At 42.9% G+C, this 23,263-nt stretch overlaps 1 protein-coding gene across 4 annotated transcripts in view; it reads right to left on the bottom strand.

Annotated features, from left to right (window-relative positions):
* Positions 1-1,929: 1,929 nt before the first annotated feature.
* SORCS1 (sortilin related VPS10 domain containing receptor 1) overlaps positions 1,930-23,263 on the bottom strand; it is a 502,497-nt gene continuing 481,163 nt past the window's right edge. Inside the window, exons 25-27 of one of the 4 annotated variants that reach the window (XM_015082978.3) lie at positions 7,348-7,453; positions 7,065-7,225; positions 1,930-5,245 (exon numbers count right to left, since the gene is read on the bottom strand). In XM_015082978.3, the coding sequence (XP_014938464.2) occupies positions 5,181-5,245; positions 7,065-7,225; positions 7,348-7,453 (332 nt within the window). In that variant the 3' untranslated portion in view covers positions 1,930-5,180. Of the gene's footprint in view, positions 5,518-7,064; positions 7,226-7,347; positions 7,454-23,263 lie in introns of all 4 variants that reach the window. The other 3 variants (XM_027063021.2, XM_027063022.2, XM_027063024.2) reach the window with 3 other exon arrangements.

Below are 23,263 nucleotides of genomic sequence, written 5' to 3' on the forward strand. Positions count from 1 at the left end.
TGAAAGAAAAAAATAAAGATCCTCTCCTACAGGACTGTAGAATTCGGTGAGAAAGGTGTAAAAAGTGGTGCACAGAAACATATTGCTAAGTTTTAAATACGTGCTGTTCAAAGGGAAGTATGTGAAAGAAGATCACAGGGCAAGGAGCGCCTACTATTTAATTGCCTTTCAACTGGTGGGACAGTCTGGAGTTGAGGTGGTCTGAACTTAAAAGAGGTGCTGTGCCAGTCACTTGCCTGTGTTTTCTCAAGTTCATTCCCCTTCCCCCCCTATTCTGCTTTGTACTTCAGGAAACTACGTTTCCCAGGGCCCACTGCCCACTGGCTTATGGATGGGTTTGGCCAATGGGAAGCTTCGGCTGAAGATGGGAAGGCCAGCGCAAGGGGAATAAGTGTCCTCTCTCCATCTTTTTGCTTGCGCTATGGCTGTGGCTCCTCTGTGTTTCCAGAAAGTGCCAGCCATGTCCTCCATGATTTCAGTGTCAAGCTGGTGGTCCTGGTCCTGGGCTGTAGGAATCCCTGTGTCCTTCCAGCCTAGGCAAGGTAGAGGCTTCCTATTGATGCTAATCTTGGCCTTGCCTTGCTTTCTCCTATTTGGCATCTTGGCTCTTCAGTTACTCATGCAAACAAATTCCCTGTCCTCAGTTTGAAATCTCCAGGGGTGATTTTTGTATGACTGCCTGTACCCTCGGGGAAACAGGAGATAAACTCCTGATTGGGAAGTACAGCACAGGCTCTGGCCTGGAAAAGAATGAAGGGGCCCGTGGAAGATTAGCCTGTGGGAAAAGAAAGGTTAAAGGCCACCTAAAAACAACAGGGATTCTCAGGCATGTTGAGGACAATGCTGTTGAGGCAACACCATTCTGAGCCTGGTGGGTCTTTGGAAGGTTAAGAAAGGTTCTGTCTATACAAAATATATGGGCAAAATGTTGCCTAAGAAAAGATGCCACCCAAGTAAGTAAGCCACAAGGCTGGAGGATTTGGGATCCAGTCCACCTCGTTGTTTTCCATCAGGTTTAAATCAGCTGTCGAGGCCTCTCAGGAATGACTCACCCACTGACAATACCCAAACTGGAAGTTATCTTCTTCCTTCAGATTACATGCATGGGGACGCTGAAGCTTTCGTATGTGAAAGTCTTTGATCAAGGTCACACAGCTGGCATAGCCAGGAGGAGAGCTCCACTCTCCTAATTTCAGGGTGGGAGCCTCTTTTATGCTGTCATCTGGGTCTTTACCACTCCCCGGGTTTTTCAGGTCATTGTATCACATGGAGGTTCGCTCCTTCAGTAACTACAAGATTTTAAACAATTTGAATGGGTTTGTCCCATATTAATAAGTTCTAATTTTGAACTGAATATAATGAGCATGTTACGCATTCCAAAGTAACCAGTTTGGAGTGATTTTTAAGTAGAATCATGTACTTTATTTTATTTATTATTTTTTTTTTAAATTTTTTTTCAACTTTTTTTTAAATTTATTTTTGGGACAGAGAGAGACAGAGCATGAACGGGAGACGGGCAGAGAGAGAGGGAGACACAGAATCGGAAACAGGCTCCAGGCTCCGAGCCATCAGCCCAGAGCCTGACGCGGGGCTCGAACTCAGGGACCGCGAGATCGTGACCTGGCTGAAGTCGGACGCTTAACCGACTGCACCACCCAGACGCCCCAGAATCATGTACTTTAATAAAGCAACAACACTATATAATCCACTAGAATACAGGTAGAATTTAGGTATTTGTACTCTCCTTCGTTAGCAAAAACGAAAACCAAGCAAGCAAGCAAACAAACAGAAAAACACTTGGAGACTGTGGTATTTAGTCTATTGTCATGTAATTAGCCTTAATAAAAATCCTATAGCTGCATCACTTGTGTATCAAGACTGAATGTCACAGTTGGGTTCGAGATAAAATACACTCCTTGAGGCCAAGACTTTAGAGACATTATCTGTTTAATAAATATGATTGTAAAAGCAATAAACAAGAGCAATTATACATTACACTACATAGTATTTAACAAAAAAATACATCAAAAAAGTCATTTGAAAATTAGAAGTAGTTCCAATACTATAAGAAAACTTTCTTTTTTTTTTTTTTTTTTTAAATTGGCTTCCTATAAAAATAAGTTGGCAAATGAGGGATTTCAATGCTCAGTTGGAATCCTGGAAAACACAGAACAGCTGCCAAACACCCCATTGCTCTCAAAGTTGCTGTTTGGAACTTCTGAAAAAAAAAAAAGCAAGGCAAACCTCTGCATTTTGGACAGTGAATCCAATTAGGAATAAGGCGAAGGAGAAAATGTTGGCTGGGTATTTCAGGGTAGAGCATGCACAGTTTGCCCTCTGGGAGTTTTGGAAAACATCACAATATCAGATTTTTAGCTTGCCCTGAATTTTCCCTTCCACGCCCATCCCTCGCCACTCACTCCTCTGGCCCACCAAACTCCTCACTGAGTTTGCACCTGCTGTTAGTGAGTAGGTAGGCACTTGGGTCCCTCCCATTTGTAGGCTCTCATTACTACGTTCTCTTTGGGATTGAGCTGGAATGGCAGGGTGCAGTGGTTCCCAAACTTCTGTGTGCATCACAATAACCTGAAGGGCTGGTAAAAACAGACTACTGGGCCCCTAGCCCCCCCAGAGTTTCTGATTCAGTAGGACTTCAGTAGGGGGACGCCAAATTTCTAATAAGTCTGAGGTGATGCTGATTCTGCTGGTCCAGGTACCACACTTTGAGAACCATAGAGCTAGATTCTAAGAACAATGAGGTCCCCTCTGAGCAGTACCTAGCCTCACTAATCTCCTACAGGTGGGAGGGAACTTGGAGGAGAGGCACATGAGGACCCTGGAGATGCTCACTAGAGAGCTGGCCATCTGTGATCACTTTCCAAAATGCCAGGCATCTCATGTCTACCTCGATTTTTACTTAGGACTTGCAAGCCCATCCTTCCCTATGTTTTCTTACGTAGTCTTTTCATGTATCCCTTTAACGAGTGGTTTTCTTAATACCTACTCTAGGCAAGGCACTGTGCTAGATTCAGAGGGTTTTTCCATTTCTCATAGTTTTCCGATTAAAATTACTTGAACTGCAACTCCAAGGACCCCCTGTGCTGTTTTGAGGGAGCCTCTTTTGGTTTCCCAACATTTTGTCTTCCAGATTAAACTTGGGCAGCTCCAACTGAAGCGGATCGATGAGGATGTGTCCTATGGGATAGGAAGCCTGGCAGGTTGGGGATCAATTGAGTTCTACAAACAGATGGTTGCCGCAGGCATAATCCATTTCCCAGATCCACACTGGGCATCCTCAATCACAAAAACTTCTGCTTGGTTAACTTCTGACTGCAGCTTTGTCACTCTTCTCCTGCCCAGCTACATAAGGGCAGGGCTCCTCAAGACCTTTGGGACACCCCCATTATCACTGGGACCCTGTTATAAACTGTTACTGGCCTGGGAACATGGCCAAGAAGGAGGCTGCTCCCTCTGAGTGGTTTTTCAAAACTGCTTTCTACTATATTTTAGAGTGGGCTTTACCCAACTCATAATCCTCCAAGGGCTTCTGCTGGACATGCTTCTGTGTCATTCTTTCTCTGGTGCTTCTTTCATTATTGCCCTGGGCAAACAGGGATTTTTCATGCCTTGAGTCATTCTGTTTTAGTTAGACATCTACCTCCTCCCCTTGAAGCTTATTAATTTTTCCTTTGCCAATACTACGATACTCAGAGATCAGAGATCACACATGTGAAATGTCTGGGTTCCTTCATAACCAAAATTGCATCCTTATGTAAGACAAGACCTCCATATGTTCTCAGACTTTTTGACACTCTTCAATATTAAATCCATTAACCTGCTTCTTCTTCTCGTTAAAATCAGTTTTATTTTACAAATAGTTTTACTCTACGGTGAGAGAACAAATACTGGGTAATAGCAACCATTACAGAAGGAAACTGCCCTGCCACACAGTAACATGTCAAAACATTTCTCGCGAGAATATTCTGGAATCTGCACACGAGAGATTTTTGTTAAGGTGTGAGAATACCACTACGCATCTGTCTGCTTTCTTTTCCAGTGTACATAGCCAGGTCTGAATTGTTTTGCATGTATCAACTCTTTCACACACATTGCATGTTTCCAGGTGAGAAAAGGCAAGGCTATTTGCAAGAGGCAGGTTCTCCAGGAGGAGACAAAGGGTACATGGAGCTGAACCCTGCAGGGCAGGACAGCCTGGTCAGTGTGTAGGGAAGCTGGCATGCTGACGGATCAGAAATTTGAATGTGACAAGGGAAAGGTTGGCAGGCGCCAGGCCAGTATTTAGGAAATACCGAGGTTCATGTCCACAATCTTGCAACATGTTTGGGAAGAAACAAGTAGGGGGACTTGAAAGACCACTTGCAAACTGGAAGGAAGAGGTACAAAGACATCAAGAGGTCATGATCACACATGGATAGCAAACACATGGGGAGGCCAGACGACGGGTAACTGGGATTCTCTTTTCTATGTTGGTTGGGGTGAGAGTAGGGAAGCTGCAAGGGAAAGCCTGGGTGAGGGAAAGGTCCACTTCTCACACGCCTGCCCCCTGCCTGCCTGCATCACTCTGCCTGAGTATATGGAACTTCAACTCGCTTCTTCATCCCTGTGGCCATACAGAATGCAAAAAAGCAGCCCTGTGGTCACCGCTGGCCAACAGAGCTACCAGAGATAACTGAGAACAGAAAAATGGCAGTAAGGAAAGTGGAACAGAGAAACAGCTCAGGGTTTCACACTCCTGTGCATGTCTTTGTGTCTTATGAAAGGGGCTGGGGTGGCTAATCCACCCGTCAGCCTGTAGAGCTAAAATAGCTGTTAAATCTAGAGCCAAGAATATTTCCAAAAACACATGCAGATTTCCTTGGCCTCTATATGTTATGAATGTTCTACAAACACGACCGATCAGAAAAAAGAGAGAGAGGGAGAAAGGGGGAGGGGAGTGTTTTTTCCATTAAAATAGAGCACCTGTACACTGCCCCTCCAAGCATGTTCTCAAGGTATTGTCCACATGCACAGGCTTAAAGCTAAAAACCCTTGTTGTCTGTGTCTGAAGAATTAAAAAGTCCCGATGCAGTGAGTGTTTGTTTGTTTGTTTGTTTGTTTGGATTTTGATTGTTTTTATTTTATTTTTTTTGTTTGTTTTTGTTTTTACTGGCGTCCTCCATTCAAACATTTACATAGGTAGGGATTTCTTTTGTGCTTTGATTCTCAGCAACTATGGAAATACTTCCTGGCAAAATAGGAAACAGAACAACAAAGGAAAGAAAAAAAAAACATAAAGTTAGTGGTCATGAAGGATGGTGCACTTGACAAGAGCGAAATTCTTTCCTGATCGGCAGGTCGCCTGTAGCCTTTGGGGGTTTTCCTTAAATTGCAAATTGCGCCCCAGCAGATCCCCGCTTTGGCGTTGAAGGCGGAGTGGCGTGTCTTGCTCTTTGCAATCGGAGAGATGAGTCACCAGGTTGAGTAGAAGGGGAGGGAGGGGAGGGTAAAGCTACTCTCCTAAGAGAAAACGTGTAACACTTACTCACTTAATGACACTGGAAATGGGAAGGTGTCAGAGACTGTGCAGTGTGCTGCCAGATGCTCCTGGCGAAGGAGGGATCGCCACTTTAATAAAGTCAACGGCGCTGTGCTTCATACCCCGTGGAAATGGGATTGAAAACCAAATGACCCACAAAAATGCGCTTACAAGCTTTAGAAGTAAATAGACAGGGTGAATGCTTCTCTGGACTTAAAGACAGAAAAGCCTTTTTCTCCTGAACCTAAAGCAATTACACACTTATCACCCTGTCTCCCCAAATAAAAGAAAGCACGCTCTGAAAACTGGACCCCAGTTGTGGCCACAGTTGTTATTATTACTTCTGATACAAGCCAGTCACTGCACTGAAATTTTCCCCAATACAGCCAAGAACTTTTCCCCCATCCATTTAAAGAGAGGGCTATGTTTCCACTTAGGTGCTCATTTCGTTTTCTAAGTAGCAGATACAAAATCCTAGGCAATGAATGGCCTTCTAGAAGGTTTGGTATTCTGACATTAGAGGGAGGCATGAATGGTTAAATAATAATTTATCCACCCTGGGCAACAATACAGGATCTAGATGGCAATATTACAACGTCAACTCCTGATTCCTGATGCCAACTCCTGATTCCTGGCAAGCCATGGATCCCAATGGTGGTTCCATGGGTTTGTCGACCTCCCTTGGCAAGTTTCCTCTGCCACAAATAGTAAGGTTCTAGACCTAGCTGTTGGGATTCCCATGCTTAATTCATAGGCAGAGAGACGGAGCTCTACTGATATAGAGTAAGGTCCATTTTAAGACTTCTGATAGGGGACAGGTAAAAATGAGGAAAAAAATCTGCTGATCTGCTCTGTAACAGTCTAGCCCTCCAGTGGTCTCTTTCAGGAAACGTCACTCCTGGAATGCTCTACAAATTTTATGCCTCTTGTCCTCAGAATTCCCAGGTTCCGTGTTTCCTGGAGGACAGTTTTTAGATGACTGCCAAATTAAAAAGAAAAAAAAAAACCAAACAAACAAAAACCCAGGGTCATCAGCCCGGTCCTCCTCTATCATGTCACTTCTCTACAAGTATTCTGGAGTAATATCTCCTCCTTAGAGTTGTCTCTAGGTGAGGCTGTCCTGTCTTACCCTGTCACTCCATAGCCCGCTCCTCATAAGCTGCCTGGCCCTCCAGATGACCAGATCCAGCCTCTGAGGCCCATCCTTCTTGTACATTGTTAGAAAAAATGCTTTGCTCTTTGCCCATGAACATTTTTGGAGCCCCATATTTAAAGGAAAAGTTTTTGCAAAAAGAAGAATAAAGTCACAAGAGAGGGAGGGGAAAAAAAACTACATAGGAGCAAGAAGGCTTTTTTTTTTTTTTTTTCTTATTCCAATGGGAGGAAGCAGGGAAAAAGACATCTTAGCTGTTTCTCTCAGGAATGTTAGAGCAGAAGAAAGTGGTTACGTCAAGCCAGAAAGGGGTTAGGCAGAGTCAGCCATTAACTACCCAGGCTGAACAGCTGAGGGCTACTGGGAGTCATTTACCTATGAGCTGGGAATCCACCTTCTCATCTATCAGTTGGCCAGGCCTCCTGAGTTCAGTCTGAGGGATATGGGGCCTGCTTTCAGTGGGACTGACTCGACTGACCATCTCTCGTTCTTTCTCATTTTGCATCTGGGCATAAACATTAATCCCCGGGATCTTCCTAAAACATTAACAGACAGCATCATGGCTATGCATGGGAGACGTATATCGCGGCATTTCATGCTTCTGAACCTGTCAGGGAGAAGGACAGGGGAGGGGAGACATGGACGGAAGGACACGTACCTTTTAAACTTGTAGATGACGAACACGGCCAGCCCCACAAACACCACTGACAGCAGCATCAGCATGGCAGACCCACTGTGAGTTGGAGTGAGGTCCACCAGCGGGGCTAGGGGAGAATACAAGGCATGGTCACCAGCAGAGATGGGGGCATGCCTGGCTCTGTAAGAGGCTCACAACTCTCCCCACAGAGGCATGGTGAGTGCCAGGAAACCAGGTGGAGTCTGCACACAGATGAATGTCACACAGCTGACATGTGAGGGGGGCATCAGAGCCTGTCCTAGCCCCTAGGATGCTCCAGCTGGCCTATTTAAGAAGTGCAGTGGATGACTGGAAACACAGACCCTGGAGCCAGACTTCGGGGATTCCAGGCTGCTCTCCCACGTGCTGGCTATGGGATTCTAGGCACGTTATTTCACTCAACAGGCTTACGTGGTGAGATGAGAACAGCAGTACATATCTCACCAGGTTTTTGTAGGGACCAGTTGAATTAATGTACGTAAAGCACTGATAACAGTACTAGACATGTATTAAGTCTTCTGTAAGTTCCACAGTTTATTACTACTGCTGCTATTATTTTTAATCAACACCTATAAGACTATAATTACTATACTTTCCTATACTCTCGAATGCAAGCTTTCCTCGCACTAAGCAATGCACATCCCCAGAAAAACCAACAGGGAGATTTTTATGAATTATCCCCACCCCCCCCTGTCTCTGCAACCATCATGTGAGACAAAGAACTAGAGAGTAATGGAGCATCCTTATCTCTTCTGCACACAGGAAACTGATGGCTAAGTGAGTATTTCACAAAATCAGCCACTGTGATGCAGGCAGAGGGGTGTATGATTCAGGGTCGTCTGTAGAACTTCCCAAAGCCCTGACAGCTCATACCAGGAAAGACCAGCCTCTCAGATGCAGTGAATTCTCCTCTTGGACCAAATAGATGCATTTGCATCCATAAAAGTCCTCCAGCCCTGAGTTTGCTCTCAGAGCGTAGCATCTCTCTCTCCACCTCCAAGTCCTCTGCAATCTTAGGGTCAAATCTGTTCGTGCTTTAAGGGCTTTGTTTGCAATTAATTTTCAATCTCTCAAAAACTGACATTTTGGAAATATAGCGTAGCTCAAGCATAAAAGCCAAACCACATGCACACCTTAGAAGCCTGGATGCTGACCTTTATCTTCCATCATTTAAGTCAAGTCTGGTAGTCAGAAATGTGGGTGACCTTCAAGCACCATTTCCCGTGGCTTTTCTCTGTTGGGAGCCAAGAAGGCAACCTTCTCATCACCCGGGTACAAAGGTTCAGGAATGGGGACTGTATACTGACATTCTCCAACAAGACCCGAGGAAGCCTCTGCTCTGTCTGGTTATTGTACGATTGAGTTCCAGCCACTCAGCACTACTGAAAAGCCATGTTCCGGACACCAAATCGTTTTGGTGGGAAACACAGGTCAAGCCCTCTTTCTCAGAAAACAGGTTTAGTTGTTGTAGTAGAATCAGCTTTTAGAAAGCAGGCAAATTAAGCAACCCCTGTGATTCTCTCTCTTGTGTAAGTCGAGCAGCGCTTGTGCTTGTGGTGCCCGTGGGTGAGTCTGTGTGTGAGGAGGCTGTGGTGAGACAGCCAAGGCCAAGGTGCTTCCGGGTCAAAATGAGAACATGAAAGTGTCTTTCATTCACTGAGGCAAACACAGTGCCATCAGCAAAGGAGTCCGGAAACACTTGGGAACACACACCAGAATTGGCAGGCTGTCCCTGGAGAAGAGGCCACCTTTTGTTTTTCATGGACATTATCACGACTGACTCGCACAAATGTAAGGCGGGGCAGTGTGACCTCTGCTGAACAGAAAAGAACAGTGAGGCTCTCACTGGTTCATGTCGTTCCAAAGGACACAGAACTAGGAAGTGGAAGTACTAAGCCTTAAACCCGAGCCCCATCCCAAACACACACCTGGGGCAAATTTCAGCAGAACATACCAGAAATTTAAAAACATACTTCTGTCTATATACCAAGCACTGTATCTTCTATGTATCTATGGAAGAACTACAGTGTGAGAAGCAAATTAAGTGGCTCCAGCTAAAATATTATCAAGCCTTAACAGGACCAATTAGAATCACAGAGCATGCACTCTTACACTTGGGTGACATATATATGTTCATACATATGGTATGTGTGTGCACGCGTGCATGGTACATGTGCATAGAGAAACGTGCCTAGCACCTGGCTTCAACACACACCAATCCACAGACAACATTATTTTATTTTTCCCCATCTAGTCCTGACAACCTCAACTGTTGGGTTATTCTGAAGCAAATCTTAGCTATCATATAATTCCATCTGTAACTCTCAAAGAGAAGGTCTTGCTCTGTCTTGACATTATCACAACCGTGTCATCACACACAAGGAAATAAAAGTGGGAAGATACTTTATAGGTAATCCTCTAATGCAAACCCTTAGCTTGACAGGGAACACATGCAGGTTCAGGGAGGGGCCTCTGTGTAAGACGGTTTAGAGGCAGGTTAGCCGTATGAGGAAACTTCTCCTTCCTAGCTGCATGCTTTTTCAAAAGCAGCAGAGATCAGTGCTATGCAGTTACCAGGAAGGATACTGGTAACTGCTTGAAAGGGCTGGCATTTGGAACAAATGGAAAAGTAAAGAGAGGAAATTGCTTCGGCCAGGCTCGCGCGTGCACTCCCGTCCCTTCCTCATCCTCTATCTCCACATCACAGGCTTAAATCATTCAATTCCAAATCATTCCTCATTAAATCATCATTCGTAAATAAGCAGCAATAGCACTGGTAAGTAATTAGCAAAGTATTTTGGGAAAATGAACTTCTGTAATCTGAGTTCTAAAGCGCACGCTGTCTGCTGCCCCCATCTCTGCATCACTTAGCACCATGCGGGTGGGGTGGGGGGCAGCAGCAGGCAGACCAGGGAGAGACTGGATGCCACTGCCCTCTGTGTTCCGTGGCGCTGCTTGCTGACCTGGCCCAGGATATAAATGGGCCTATTACTGCCGCACAACAGCAGCTGCATTATCTCAGTTTGCCTAACACTTAGGTGCGTGTGTGTGTGTTCTGCTGAGGAATGAAAACTTGTGATAAATGGGTTTTAGTTTGTTGTGTGGAATTAGCATAAATTAATCCCTCTCCAGTTGCAGCCTAAACAAGGTAGAAAAGGGAAAGAACGTGCTGAGCAGTTTATTTGCCATTATCCACACACAGAGTTAAAGCAGGGACATGTCCGTTCTGTAAGTGAGTCCACATTTTCTAAGCCTGGTGCTGGCTCACATTGTTTCTGAAATCCTGCGAGGACTCAGAAGTGCACTGAATTATGTTCTATTCATGAGGACCTAGGCTGATTATAGTAATGGCATTGCTTATGAGGATAACAAGTCTTCCTGTGAAAAGTGAATGATGTATATAGGGTGTGCTGAATAAATGGTCATGGCCTGTGTGCATGAAAGCAATTTCAAAACTCCATGTCTGGGGTGAAGAAATTGATTACAGTCCCTTTTTGGTACCAGGTTCTGAGTCTGCCACTTCTGGGCTTAAGTGACTTACCCTGAACCTCAATGCCATCATCTACATAATGGAGCTAAAACTAAGTGCTTGATTTAGAAAGTTGTGAGGATAAACCAAGACGGAATTTTTATAGCACTTGGCATAATACCCAGCACATAGTATGCGCTCAATGTTTGTAACGCTGTCCTGTCTTTGCTATTGTATCCCGAAAGGGTCTTCTATAGAAAACAAGCCCCGATGGATGATGGAATTAACCATGCTAGATAATTTTGAAAATTCCCCATCTTAGAAATTTGCAATGCTCATCAGTAATTAAACTTTCACAGCAGTCCTGCAGGAAAGAAACTCATTGAACTCTACCATAGTGTTTCCCAAAATCATATGGCCAAAGACCCTTTGCAGACCTAGGTCCCATGCAACATACTTGAGGAAGAGCTTCATACTGGGCACCACCTCCCCCTTTGCTACAGGCTTGCCCCTTTGTTTGGTCTATTTCCATGTTGTAAATATGGTGCCATTAGCCGGTGAAGCAGTGCTAGACATCCTTAGTGCTGTCTGTACTCTCGTCCTAGCAAAGGGACTTTCTTGGAGAACTCCTACCTGCACTCTGACCCTGAAACCCCGAACTACATTTCAAATTCATTTGTACATTTCTAATGCAGGACTTAGTGCTGTCAAGAAACTCACAAAAGCAAGTCTGCCAAGCTTTGATTTTCTTTTTGACTCTCCTGCCTCCCAAGCAGACCTGAGCTGGGCTTTAGTAACATGCCCGGATATCATGAAATCCACGTGGTCTGAAATCTCTTTTCTAGAAATTAAGGTGATATGGAAATGGTACAAAGATAATCTAGAATGCAGAAAGAGTAACAGGTTTTCATTTACAAAAACACTTTTTCTTTCTATCAGTTCAAATCCAAACCCAATCATGAGAGCCATAAGGACTGCCATACTGTAATGAGATAAAGCCACAATCCTGGAGGCCTAATGGCCAGATTGTGTGAGAATTCCAGGGAAGGCACTAATGCCTGGTGAAGCATTGCTACTATTTTTAAATTGACAATAGTCTTCAGGAACGTCCAGCCATAGAGTTTAGGTCACTTGGACACGTAAGGACAACTACGGGTGACTCAAAGACAAAACTTATCACTGTAGTTGACAGACAAGAAGAGAAGGTGTATTTTCGTTTTCTAGGGTTGAAAGTTCCAGGGTTGAAAATCTTGCTTACTTTGTAAAGTGTTTCTCAAAGTATAAATTTATAGACTACCCGAATCAGAATCACCTGGAGAATGTGTGAAAATGCAGTGCCCTAGGCTTCATCTGAGAAAAGAAAAATCCGTACGTCTTTGAGAATCGATCTCAGAAAACTATATGCAACATGCTACACAGGTCACTGTTGTGCACAACAGTTTGAGAATACTGCATGCAAGGTCCCACCTACTATCACTCATAAAACACCCAGTCCTTATCTTTAGACTGTGCCTAACCTTTACATTCTCTGGGTCACTAAAATAAGACAAAATAAAAGACATACCCCTTGATTGCTAAAAGTAGCTTAACCTCATTGTAACTTTGGGAGAGCTTGTTAAACTACCTAAAAGCATTTCCAATCTCCCCTAAGAGAGTGGGCAGCCTTGTGGAGATTGACTGTATTGCTGGATAAATTCTCTACCCATCTTTGTATCCAAGCCCTCTGCAATTTGAGTTTGAAGCTTTTCATAACAAGAGGTGAAATCTGTTTCCTCACCCCTTGAATCGGGACTAGTACTACAACATGATATGGCCATGGAATGAATTGGGAGTGAATGTGTGTCAATGTGAGCTTCAAGACCCCTGCACTTTTCCTCTATCTCTTGGAATCCTGTCATTGTCATGTATAAACACCCCTAGAGTAGCCTGATGAAGCATGACAGATCACATTGATGAGACCTTAGTTCTAGAGCAGCCTACAGCCAGCAGACCTGGCACATGGGGCAGCCCAGCTAAGACCAGTAGAACTCCCTCCCCAATGATCTGTAGCTGATTGCAGACACACAATGAGTAGAGACAAAACCAGGACCACCAAAATGATCCACAGACTCAACAGCAATAATAGATGCTCACTGTTAAGCCACCGAATTTCTGGGTGATTTGTTACACAGCAATAGCTTACTAATACCTTCTCTCTTCAAAATTCCTCTCTACTGGTTAAACACCCAATTAGTAATTCTTTTTTTTTTTTTTAATTTTAATGTTTATTTATGTTTGAGAGACAGAGAGAGACAGAGTGTGAGCGGGCGAGGGGCAGAGAGAGAGGGAGACACAGAATCTGAAGCGGGCTCCAGGCTCCAAGCTGTCAGCACAGAGCCCGACGCGGGGCTCGAACTCACAAACTGTGAGATCATGACCTGAGCGAAGTCAGACGCTTAACCGACTGAGCCACCCAGGCGCCCCACCAATTAGCAATTCTTATGTTTGGGCTCTACATTACCCAATTCTTGCCATGGAACTCTGCTCCCACGGGCAGACTGGCGGGACATAAGTAAGATAACCATAACTATTCTCTTCTAAACCAGAACACTTTACTGATGAAAAGGAGTGCTCTTAAAGCTTATGCACACACTACAGATACAACCCAGAGTACTCCTGTTCACCTCTAGGTAGAAGAAACTTAGTGTCTAAAAGGTAGCTTGTCCTAAGTCTGGTGTCTTCTCTGTATTTTATATGTGTTCTCCTGCCTTCCATCTCATGCCAATCTCTCTGGACTATGTGCCTTGCCTTCCCTTTGGGGAACTGTGTCTCCTGCATCCTAACTATCATTTCTATTTCCAACCTGATGCATATTTGTACCCTGTATCTGAATTGTTCGTATGATCCCTCCCCCTGACAATTTTCCACCTAAGAGTTTCTAGAAACATCCTCAGGCCAGGCCAACTCAGGCCAGTTACCATATAGACATTTAAGGCTTTTTTCTTTTTCTTTCTTTCTTTCTTTCTTTCTTTCTTTCTTTCTTTCTTTCTTTCTTTCTTTCTTTCCTTTCTTTCTTTTCTTTCTTTCTTTTCTTTCTTTCTTTCTTTCTTTCTTTCTTTCTTTCTTTCTTTCTTTCTTTCTTTCTCTCTCTCTCTCTCTCTCTCTCTTTCTTTCTTTCTTTCTCCCTCCCTTCCTTCCTTCCTTCCTTCCTTCCTTCCTTCCTTCGTTCCTTCCTTCCTTCTTTTTCTTCTTCTTCTTCTTCTTCTTCTTCTTCTTCTTCTTCTTCTTCTTCTTCTTTTTCTTCTTCTTCTTTTTATGGGGCCAGAAACATCTCAGGAAAATATGGTGAAGAAAGAATCTATTAGAAGCTAAAGAGCAACCTCAATGCTGGCCTCTGATATATTTATGAAAATAACACATTCATGAGATCACATTGGGGAAAGGAGTATGTTTAGATATGCTGGCACCCGTTATTACCTGCCATAAAGCCATAGTGGCTTAATAGTTGTCGGAAGCCACAGAATCCACACGACTGTGAAAAAGCCTAAATATTTGCAGAGGACAAAAAACGTTTATTTGGGGGAAAAATAGAAGAAGGGAAAAATACTACTAGGATGACTTTACTTACAAAGATTTGTGAATGATAACTGTGTAGATAACAAGGCAACCGGAGACTAAAGGGATGGATGAATTTATTGGCTGTGGAAGAATTTCACTAGTACTAATTTCATCCCTAAATGGAAAATGTTATTGCAACAATTTATTTCACTTTACAGTTCAGAGCCCCACAACTCTACAATATGGCATCTGCATCCATAATGATGTCACTTAGATGATATTGTACTTTCTAAAGCTTCTCAACTGATGCTAATTCCACCTTCAAGTGGAAAGTCTCTTTCTCAATGTGAAAGTGTTGCACACAATTCACGATGTATCCTGACCTAGGCTGAAGTTCTGGTTCCTTACCCCCTCCCACATTTACTCATAACATATCCAAGGGTAGCAACTGAAGCCCGGAAATATTAATTTTCTAATATCTCTGCGATAGTTATCTTTTTATTACACCTAAAAAAGAAATTGAACCAGTCAGCAGCAACGATGGAGGCCAAGATAACACAAGATAACAGTTTTATTAAAAACCCACACATATCCTTGACAAAGGACAGCTTTCCTAAACCTAAACAGCTTCAACAAGGCAACTGCTAGACAGACAGGATGGGGTGGGAGTAGTTTGTATTTAAAAAAAAAAAAAAAAAAATATATATATATATATATATATATATATATATATATATATATATATATTTAACCTGGAATTTGAGGCTCTTCCTTTGAGCAATATTAACCTTTCACATTTTTTATCATCTGCATCCAAAACTCTGGAAGAGCAGTGACCCCGCTGGAAAGCTGAGGGTAGAAGATCACCCTGGTTCTCTAACGCATGCAAAAAATACAGTGAAATGCAGAGGCATCATTTTCTGCTCCCACTAGCACATTAATAGCATCTAGATAATACAATTTGTTCAACTTTCATAAAACTCATGGCTATTCAATTACATCTGCCACTAAGATTCTAGTTCACACTTTAATCATTTTTCAACTGCCTCTCGGCCATAGCTCTTGGCTGGCCTTTGCCATTCATCTAGATAACGGATATAGTAGATCTCAGATTCACAGACATGTTTCATTTTTCCCCCCTTCCTCCCACTGCCATCTACCCATTCTGCCAATTAGGTTGGCTCCAGATATGCGGAAAAATTAGATTTTAATGTTTATTACTAATTTCCTCCTACACTTAATATCACAGGCCTTTCTTTTTTAATGCGTGCTTCTGTTTTAGTGGATGCCCTGAGCTATAAATCAGATTTATTGCTGGCGACAGACACGCACATTCCCTTGTTATACAGATGGAGTTGTGTCTGTAAAATGCTCTATGGGAGTGGTTGGTGAGCCTGGGGAAAGACCTGGCTGTATACACATCATTTGGGGAACTTGTTTAAAAATGCACATTACCAGTATCACTCCTTGGGATTTGATTTATGTGCAGGAAGACCTGAAAAATCTCTACTTTTGTGAAGCTGTCTAAATAATCAGAAAGCAGAGTTGGGTCAAGAACAGATGCTTTATAACTGGGTTCGTCTACACTGGCTTATACAGAGTCTTTCCAACCATACATGTTTCCAGGGAAGGATCAGTTCCAGCACTTCTAGCTCTTGTAGGTCCTCTGTGTGGCAGCCACACCACGTAAGTTTCAGTTTATTTGTCCAATAAGTCATTCCTGTGAGATGCAAATCATCCCCGTGGTGCTGTTGTTTGTAATGTAGTGTGAATCAATCTAGTTAGATTTTCTGTTCTCAAATAAAATAGTACCCCTTGCTTGTTCAGCCTTTAACTTCCATTCTCATGCAGAACCTCATCTCTTCTACCTTGAAAGAATCAACACATTTTTAAGCTGTTTTCCCCCACTCCCATGGCCAAATGTAATCACTGAATTTACTCATGACTGTGGGTTCTCACCGCAACAAAGATACAGAGTTTGAAATAGCTTAGAAGATTTGTACCAGCAATTAGGGCTTTGATCTATCCACTGTCAGCAGACCCCTCCTACCCAGGAATCGGCTATAAGGTGGTACATTCTAGCTCTGAATTGAATGTGCAGTGTGCTCCTGGTCTCACCAGGGTATCAACGTTCTATTTCCAGCTTCCAGGTAGAGTTTTCCTCTCATCTGCTTTATGATATCAAACCCGACATGAACCACTGATCTTTGGCAACCAAAAAAGAGGCTCCTACTTCTAGGGCTCCGTCTCTATCAGATAAGTTACCATCTCTTGCCTCGTGGGTTGAAAACATCTTCTAAAATGTGTAAAAAAATGTTGTTAAAAAGAGAAAGCTTATTGACTGTTGCCCAAACTTATTATTTAAAAAAATCCTTCTTCCATCTGCCCCTTCTTTCCTTTTCCATATGCATCATACTTTGCAATTTCAAGGATGCATTATTGAGGGTTTTCTCACTAGCAAGCATGGGTGATGAACAACAAAGGTTGTAGCATAAATGGAGTATCAAATAATGGCAGATTTGATTTCCCTGAATTTATCCCTCTCTCTTGCCTCTGCTCATAATTTTACCTTCAGTAGATATATCAATTAAGGATATTTAAGGATATATATCTAGATACCCCAAACCACATCAAATTATGCATCACTTTATACATAAACCACACAAAGTCACCTTGCTCTGCCTCTGCTCAACACAGCCCCTCAACCTGGCATGCTTATTTTCTCTTTGTTTTGGTGAATCCGTATTCAACCTTAAAGCTCATCTTTATTGAACCTGGCTGCTGCATGGAATATTTTTCATCTTCTTTATTTAGAATTAGTAAAGCTTCCTGCAAACCACTGTTGTGCCTCAGGTTCAGCCAGTGTGGACTGAGTGAGGCTCCTCGCTCATCTCACATCACCAGATGAACCAAAGGTTTAAAGGACTAATTGCAAAGTAAGGCACAGTGTCACGCGAGGAATAAGGTGATAAATCTGAAGTGGACCTCGCCCTTGAGTACATTCCAAGTACGAGGGGCAATGAGAAAAACCACTGGCATTTTGAGGGTATCTTCTTAACAGCTTAACTTTGTCTTTTCATAAGCACCAACAGAGATCAAATGCTCTGCATCTGATTTGAAGCCTTCCTGTGAGTCTTACTGGAAAAACTCTCCCTGGGATGACATCGTAGCTCTTGAGATGTGGACGAATGTAGGTAAATAAAAATAATACCAAGGAATAATAGAAGGCCAGGGTAAAACCATGGATGAGAGAGAGCTCAAGGGAGATGTCACAAAAGATGTGAAGAAGGTCTGGTTTGACAAGGTCAAGATAGTGCAATCTACCGTGTTGACCCTGAGCTCTGCCATGAAGTGAGGCACAGTGTGGCCTGGGAAACACTCCTGCCAGTGACCAGGGCAGGGAAACAGGGCTGCTACGTATACTTGGCGCAGTCTCCTTCTGGAACTGCTCTCCTGCCAGTCCTTCTCCTCCTCTCTAGGTTTCCTTAATCTGGGACACAGACCTCTAATTTTTCTTCAACTTTCTCATTTCCCACAACGTGGATATAAACAATTATAATGCCTCTTGAAGGGACATGTGACATAAGAAAAACACAAAGATGTGCTTTCCGCAGACGCTTATTGGAGAAGAGAAGGCCAGGTCTACCTCACCAGTTATTTGTTAAGAGGCAGGATGTCATGGAACAGATTCACCATCCAGTAGACTGAAGCTAAAGGTTCACTGAGGGAATGGGATATTGAATATATCTCTAGTGGTTATAAATTATTTACACATCTAATTATTTAGAAAGGCAATAGTTATTGAGCACCTGATATGTGCAAGTTCTCTGCTAGGTACAATGGTTACCATCATCACTAGACAAATATAGATTTAAAAAGTCCATGTGAGTTGAGAGAAGGAATAGATGATATCCTGGGTAAAAGTCTCTAGAAAGACAACCATGCAAATGTTGGCATTGATTTAAGTCTTAAAAATCAAACAGACTTAGGAGATGCAGAGAGGTGGCAAAGGTGGTAGATATATTCTAGTTGAGAACAGCATGAGCAAAGGTACACTTCAGTCAAAACACTGGTGTTCTAGTCCGGTACCTGGCTTGATCGATTTCTACTCCTTTTTCCCACTCTCTGGGTTGTTGCGGAACATCATGGCCTTTGTCCACTAAACACGGCTGCTTTCATGTCTCAAAAGCCAAAGAGAGCCACTCTGGCCACGGCCCTCCCTCAACTTCTTGTTAATACTCTCATTCTCTCCCTACTCACATGCAATTTCAAATCCCTTTTTTCCACAAAGAGAATTTCAGAAACCTAGCTGTCATGAGTGGCTGAGCTCTCAAGAGGAAGTGAAAAGAAATGGAGAAGCACAGGAGTGGCTAAGAACAAAACACGGACGGCGTTCAAAGTTTAGCTCAGTGTAGATACCAAAGCTAATGAATTCCCAGGTAGAACATGTAGGGGGAAACAGCCTAAATCCAGTCTCTAATGACATCCAGACCTAGAAGTGCTTACCTTGTGTTCCCATAAAAGCAAACAGGGAACTGAATTTGAAAAACAAAATAAGGCCAGTAAATTCCTGAAAGGAGACAGTTCTTTTTCCTTGGAGACAAACCAAATTATGCACTGCCTCTCTCACCAGCAACATACTCTGGCTCAAACATTTTTAAAAGAAGCCTGCTGAACATCTGCTGGGCAATTAATGGAATGCAGCAGTGTGCTGGAATGGTCCCTAGGAAGGTATTAGCAATCCTGCTTAGGAGACATGAAATGTTACAAACAGTGGTCCTTTTCCCTTTTTCTTTTTTCTTCTTTTTCAATTTTTATTTCCTCCTGCCTGCAGGGGGGATGAAAGGCAGGGAAAGGGAGTGAGGTAGACATTCTGCCTCAAATACTCTTCCTCACTGTTTTGCTCTTTCCCCCAGGGACCTTCGGCCTTCTCTTCCTAGTCACCCAAACAGGAGTGTGCTAATTTCAACTTAAAGAAAGTCTTGGCAGACACAATCTGCTACTCTGTTCGAACAGTTTACAACATCGAATGGCTAGGGCTAATTTAGGAGCAATCTCCAATGGGAAACTGATCCATCACACGTTTCACTTCCTTGTCACAGTCATTAAAGAGAGCACACCTTAACCTAAATCTTGCCTTTTGCAGTCAAAGTGAGGCCAAGAGTGATGTTGCACCAGTTCTAATGCAGTGATGGGGAACATGGCCACACTCAACACAGCAAGTCTTCAACTCCGTTATTCCATCAGCCCTTGACATCCTCTTCCTTTACTCTTCAAACTGGAGCTGATTATCTACATAGAAGTCTACATCTACTCCAGTCACTGGGCCAGTCATAATTGATCAATAATGCCACTTGATCAATGTCTGGAAGTCATCCTGTCAAAAGGCCCTACTCTCCAATCTAACAGAGAAGAACCCTGAATAAGCCACAGTGGTTGGAAGTCAAAGACTTCACTCTCTTCCAACTACCTAGTCTAACATTGGGGTTTTGCCTTGAACTACATTTTTCTTTTTTTTTTTTTAATTTTTTTTAACGTTTATTTATTTTTGAGACAGAGAGAGACAGAGCATGAACAGGGGAGGGGCAGAGAGAGAGGGAGACACAGAATCTGAAACAGGCTCCAGGCTCTGAGCTGTCAGCACAGAGCCCAATGCAGGGCTCGAACCCACGGACCGTGAGATCATGACCTGAGCCGAAGTTGGACGCTTAAGCGACCAAGCCACCCAGGTGCCCCGAACTTCATTTTTATTTTATTCTCTTAGTAATCGTGCATCATATAGATCTATATTGCAGGAAGTTCTTCTTCAAATGTCAGTGTGCTTACCTGAGCACTGGTAACATACCTTCCTTTTGCCACCACTTCTTCCCAGAGATCCGCCCCCCAAATTCCCAGTGGTGGAACGAACTATAAACATTAATTGGATAAATTTTCCAGATCCTCCCAACTTTGCATTATTCCTTGCCTGCTGGAACTTACACTAGTGTAATTAACCCTCATGGTTATCAGGAATGGGCTTTCTTTCCTATCTGCAACTATGAATCCCACATGGATGCTTTTGGATGCCTTTGCTATATAGGTTTCCCTTGGCCAAGCTGTGGCCAAACCAGTTTCAGCTAATCGCCCATTTCTTTGATCCCTATTTTTCAGCCTGATCCCAGCTCTACCAGTTGTCATTACAGGAAAGCCTCCTCAGGTAACATTTAAAATAAGATTTCGAATTTAGCAAAATATTCCGAACCATCTCTGGAGTGTGATGTGATAATCAGTTAAATAAAAGTCAGGCACATAAAATAACTGCTAGAGTAGAAGCATGGGAGGAAGCAAAGGTGGAAAATGCAGGTGGCCTCCAGAGCTGAAGGAGTGGGGTTAGTTCTCTGCCTCATTTAACCGAGGACAGTCCTCTTACCAACAGAGGTCCCAGGTAAACAGTAAGGGAGGTTTTTTTTCTAATAAATGAAGCTACTCCACAGAAAAATATGTTGCTTGAAGATAGTATTTGTTTAGAATCTGAGTAGCTGTAAAGCAAATTTTGCACTATGGGGGATGGGCTAGTTGGCCACATCCCTTCAAACCCAGAGTTCAGTGTGGAGTATGGCTCAGTTGTCTTTAACCTCTAAACCAAAAGGGAACAAGGAACTCTAGCTGTCATAGGAGAGGATGGTAAGGTTCAGTCTGCCACCTAAACAAGCTGGACTGTCTAATTAGATTGATTGGTTAATCTATTTATTTATTTTTATTAAAAAAAATTATGTTTATGCATTTTGAGAGAGAGAGAGAGAGAGCACAAATGGGGGAGGGGCAGAGAGAGAAGGAGACACAGAATCTGAAGCAGGCTCCAGGCTCTGAGCTGTCAGCACAGAGTTCCATGAGGGGCTTGAACTCTCGGATCATGAGATCATGACCTGAGCTCAAGTCAGTAGCTTAACCGACTGAGTCACCCAGGTGCCCCAATTGGTAAATCTATTGAAAACAATTTGAAGTTGTTACGTTTCAGTCATTTGAAAAATGTGTCAATGGCGTGGCTATGATGCCACATGGGAATGAGTGCAACTGATATCCTTGTACTTTGTTTTCCAGTACAACCAGCCATGTGTAACTGCCCTGTGTCACCACCATTCACCAAAGACCACAGGTCAACCTTTTGGGAGGAAACAGCTCATCTAGATTATCAAATGTCCTGGGATAAGTTGGCAGCTTTCTTTCCTGCCTGAGGCTTAACAGTTGCTCTCACAGGTGTTACTTAATTGTTCCCGATGTTCTCACACTTTCTCATTTTCTTCATGGCATTTTCATGAGCAACACAACTCAAAAAGGGGCATTTGTTAATTTATTCCTTGTGTGGCTTTCTCCAGTGATGGAAGCTTCATGAAGGCACAGACTCTGTCCTATGCTGAGGACATTGCTTGAATCAGAGTTGGAAGGTACTCGGTACATGCCTGTTCAATGGATGAATTAGGATGACAAGCTGGAGAATAGAAAATCAGCCCTCCTCAATCCTTCTTGCTCTGAAGGGTCATCTGAAGTGATACTCTGACTCAGTTATGTCTCCATTCAATCACCTTGATGGCTTCCCAGAGCCCACCAAAGTAAGTACAAATGGCAGCCTGGCATATTTCCATACTCTACTTCCATATCTCATCCTCACAACAGTGACTTTTAAGTATTTTTTAAGGCAGTGGGATTTTTTTTTTTTTCTAAATAAAATAGTTCATGAAACCCTAATAAAGAATAAAAAAAAAATAGAATCCAAGGAGAAAACAGGCCAGTGGCCAACCTCATTGGCCTTCCTCTAGACCTAGGCACACCTCCAGAATCTCCAGACAACCAGAGAAGGGAGGTGGAAGTTGCTGTTTTATGTCCCCACTTATTCAGCATCTCCCAAACCCTGGAGACTTTCATGATCCTTCCTTGGGGCTTTGGTGCTTGAAATGATCTCTGGAGGTCAATCCTTTCTATCCATTGAGGTTCTTCCCAAAGACTACTTTCTCCGTGAAGCCTTCCTATATCATTCTGACTACACACAATTTCTTTCTGTTTTACATTTCCTATACAACTTTGATTGTTAACAATAAAAAAAAAATAGAAAGAGAAACAATGGCTTACTATTATTAGTGCCAGGCACTACTCTAAGTATGTTACCCGAATTAACTTAATCCTCACACAATCCCATGGACACAGGTAAGAGTGCCACCTCTAAGCCTCAGAGATGTTAAGTCTCTTCTCAAGGTCTATATGGCAAGGAAGTGAGGGAGCCAAGATTGCAACCTATGATCTGGCTGCAAATTTGCAAAATCTAGTGCTTAAGTACACCAAGTCTCTATTTAAGCATTTATGCATTTTACTCATTAAGATACCCCGTTACTGCCCATTTCCCAACCCCACGGCACCATCACCATTGCTCCCACCAAATTTTGTCACACCTCAATCAGATTATATGTTTTTTGAGGACAAAGACCATTTCCTATTGGCCTTTGTATTCCATGGTATACCAGAACTATACTCTGTAAAAATACGTACTCAGTAAATATTAATTTATTATTAATGTAACACAAAAATATGTATTTATATACACTTGGAATTACCTGAACTATCACTGAGATTTCTATATAGACTTAGCAGGAGGATCCCCCAACCACCTTTTGCAGGTGAATAGACAGAAACTCAAGGATACTGAGATCATGCCTGACCAACTTAGGGTTGATCTTGGCTATGGCCCTGTACAGCTCTTAAGTCCCAGTTATTTCTACTCACTATCCTAAAACTGAAAGAAAGAAAACTCTTGATAACGTAAATAACTGAAAATAAAGTTTTGCAACAAGATCAGAAAAAAGGTTATTTGTAAGGTTAACTTTATTTTTGAGACTCCTGCTGAGACAGAGCGTGTCATCA

Source organism: Acinonyx jubatus, chromosome D2 (assembly GCF_027475565.1).
Source record: "Acinonyx jubatus isolate Ajub_Pintada_27869175 chromosome D2, VMU_Ajub_asm_v1.0, whole genome shotgun sequence".
Classification (NCBI taxonomy): Eukaryota; Metazoa; Chordata; class Mammalia; order Carnivora; family Felidae; genus Acinonyx; species Acinonyx jubatus.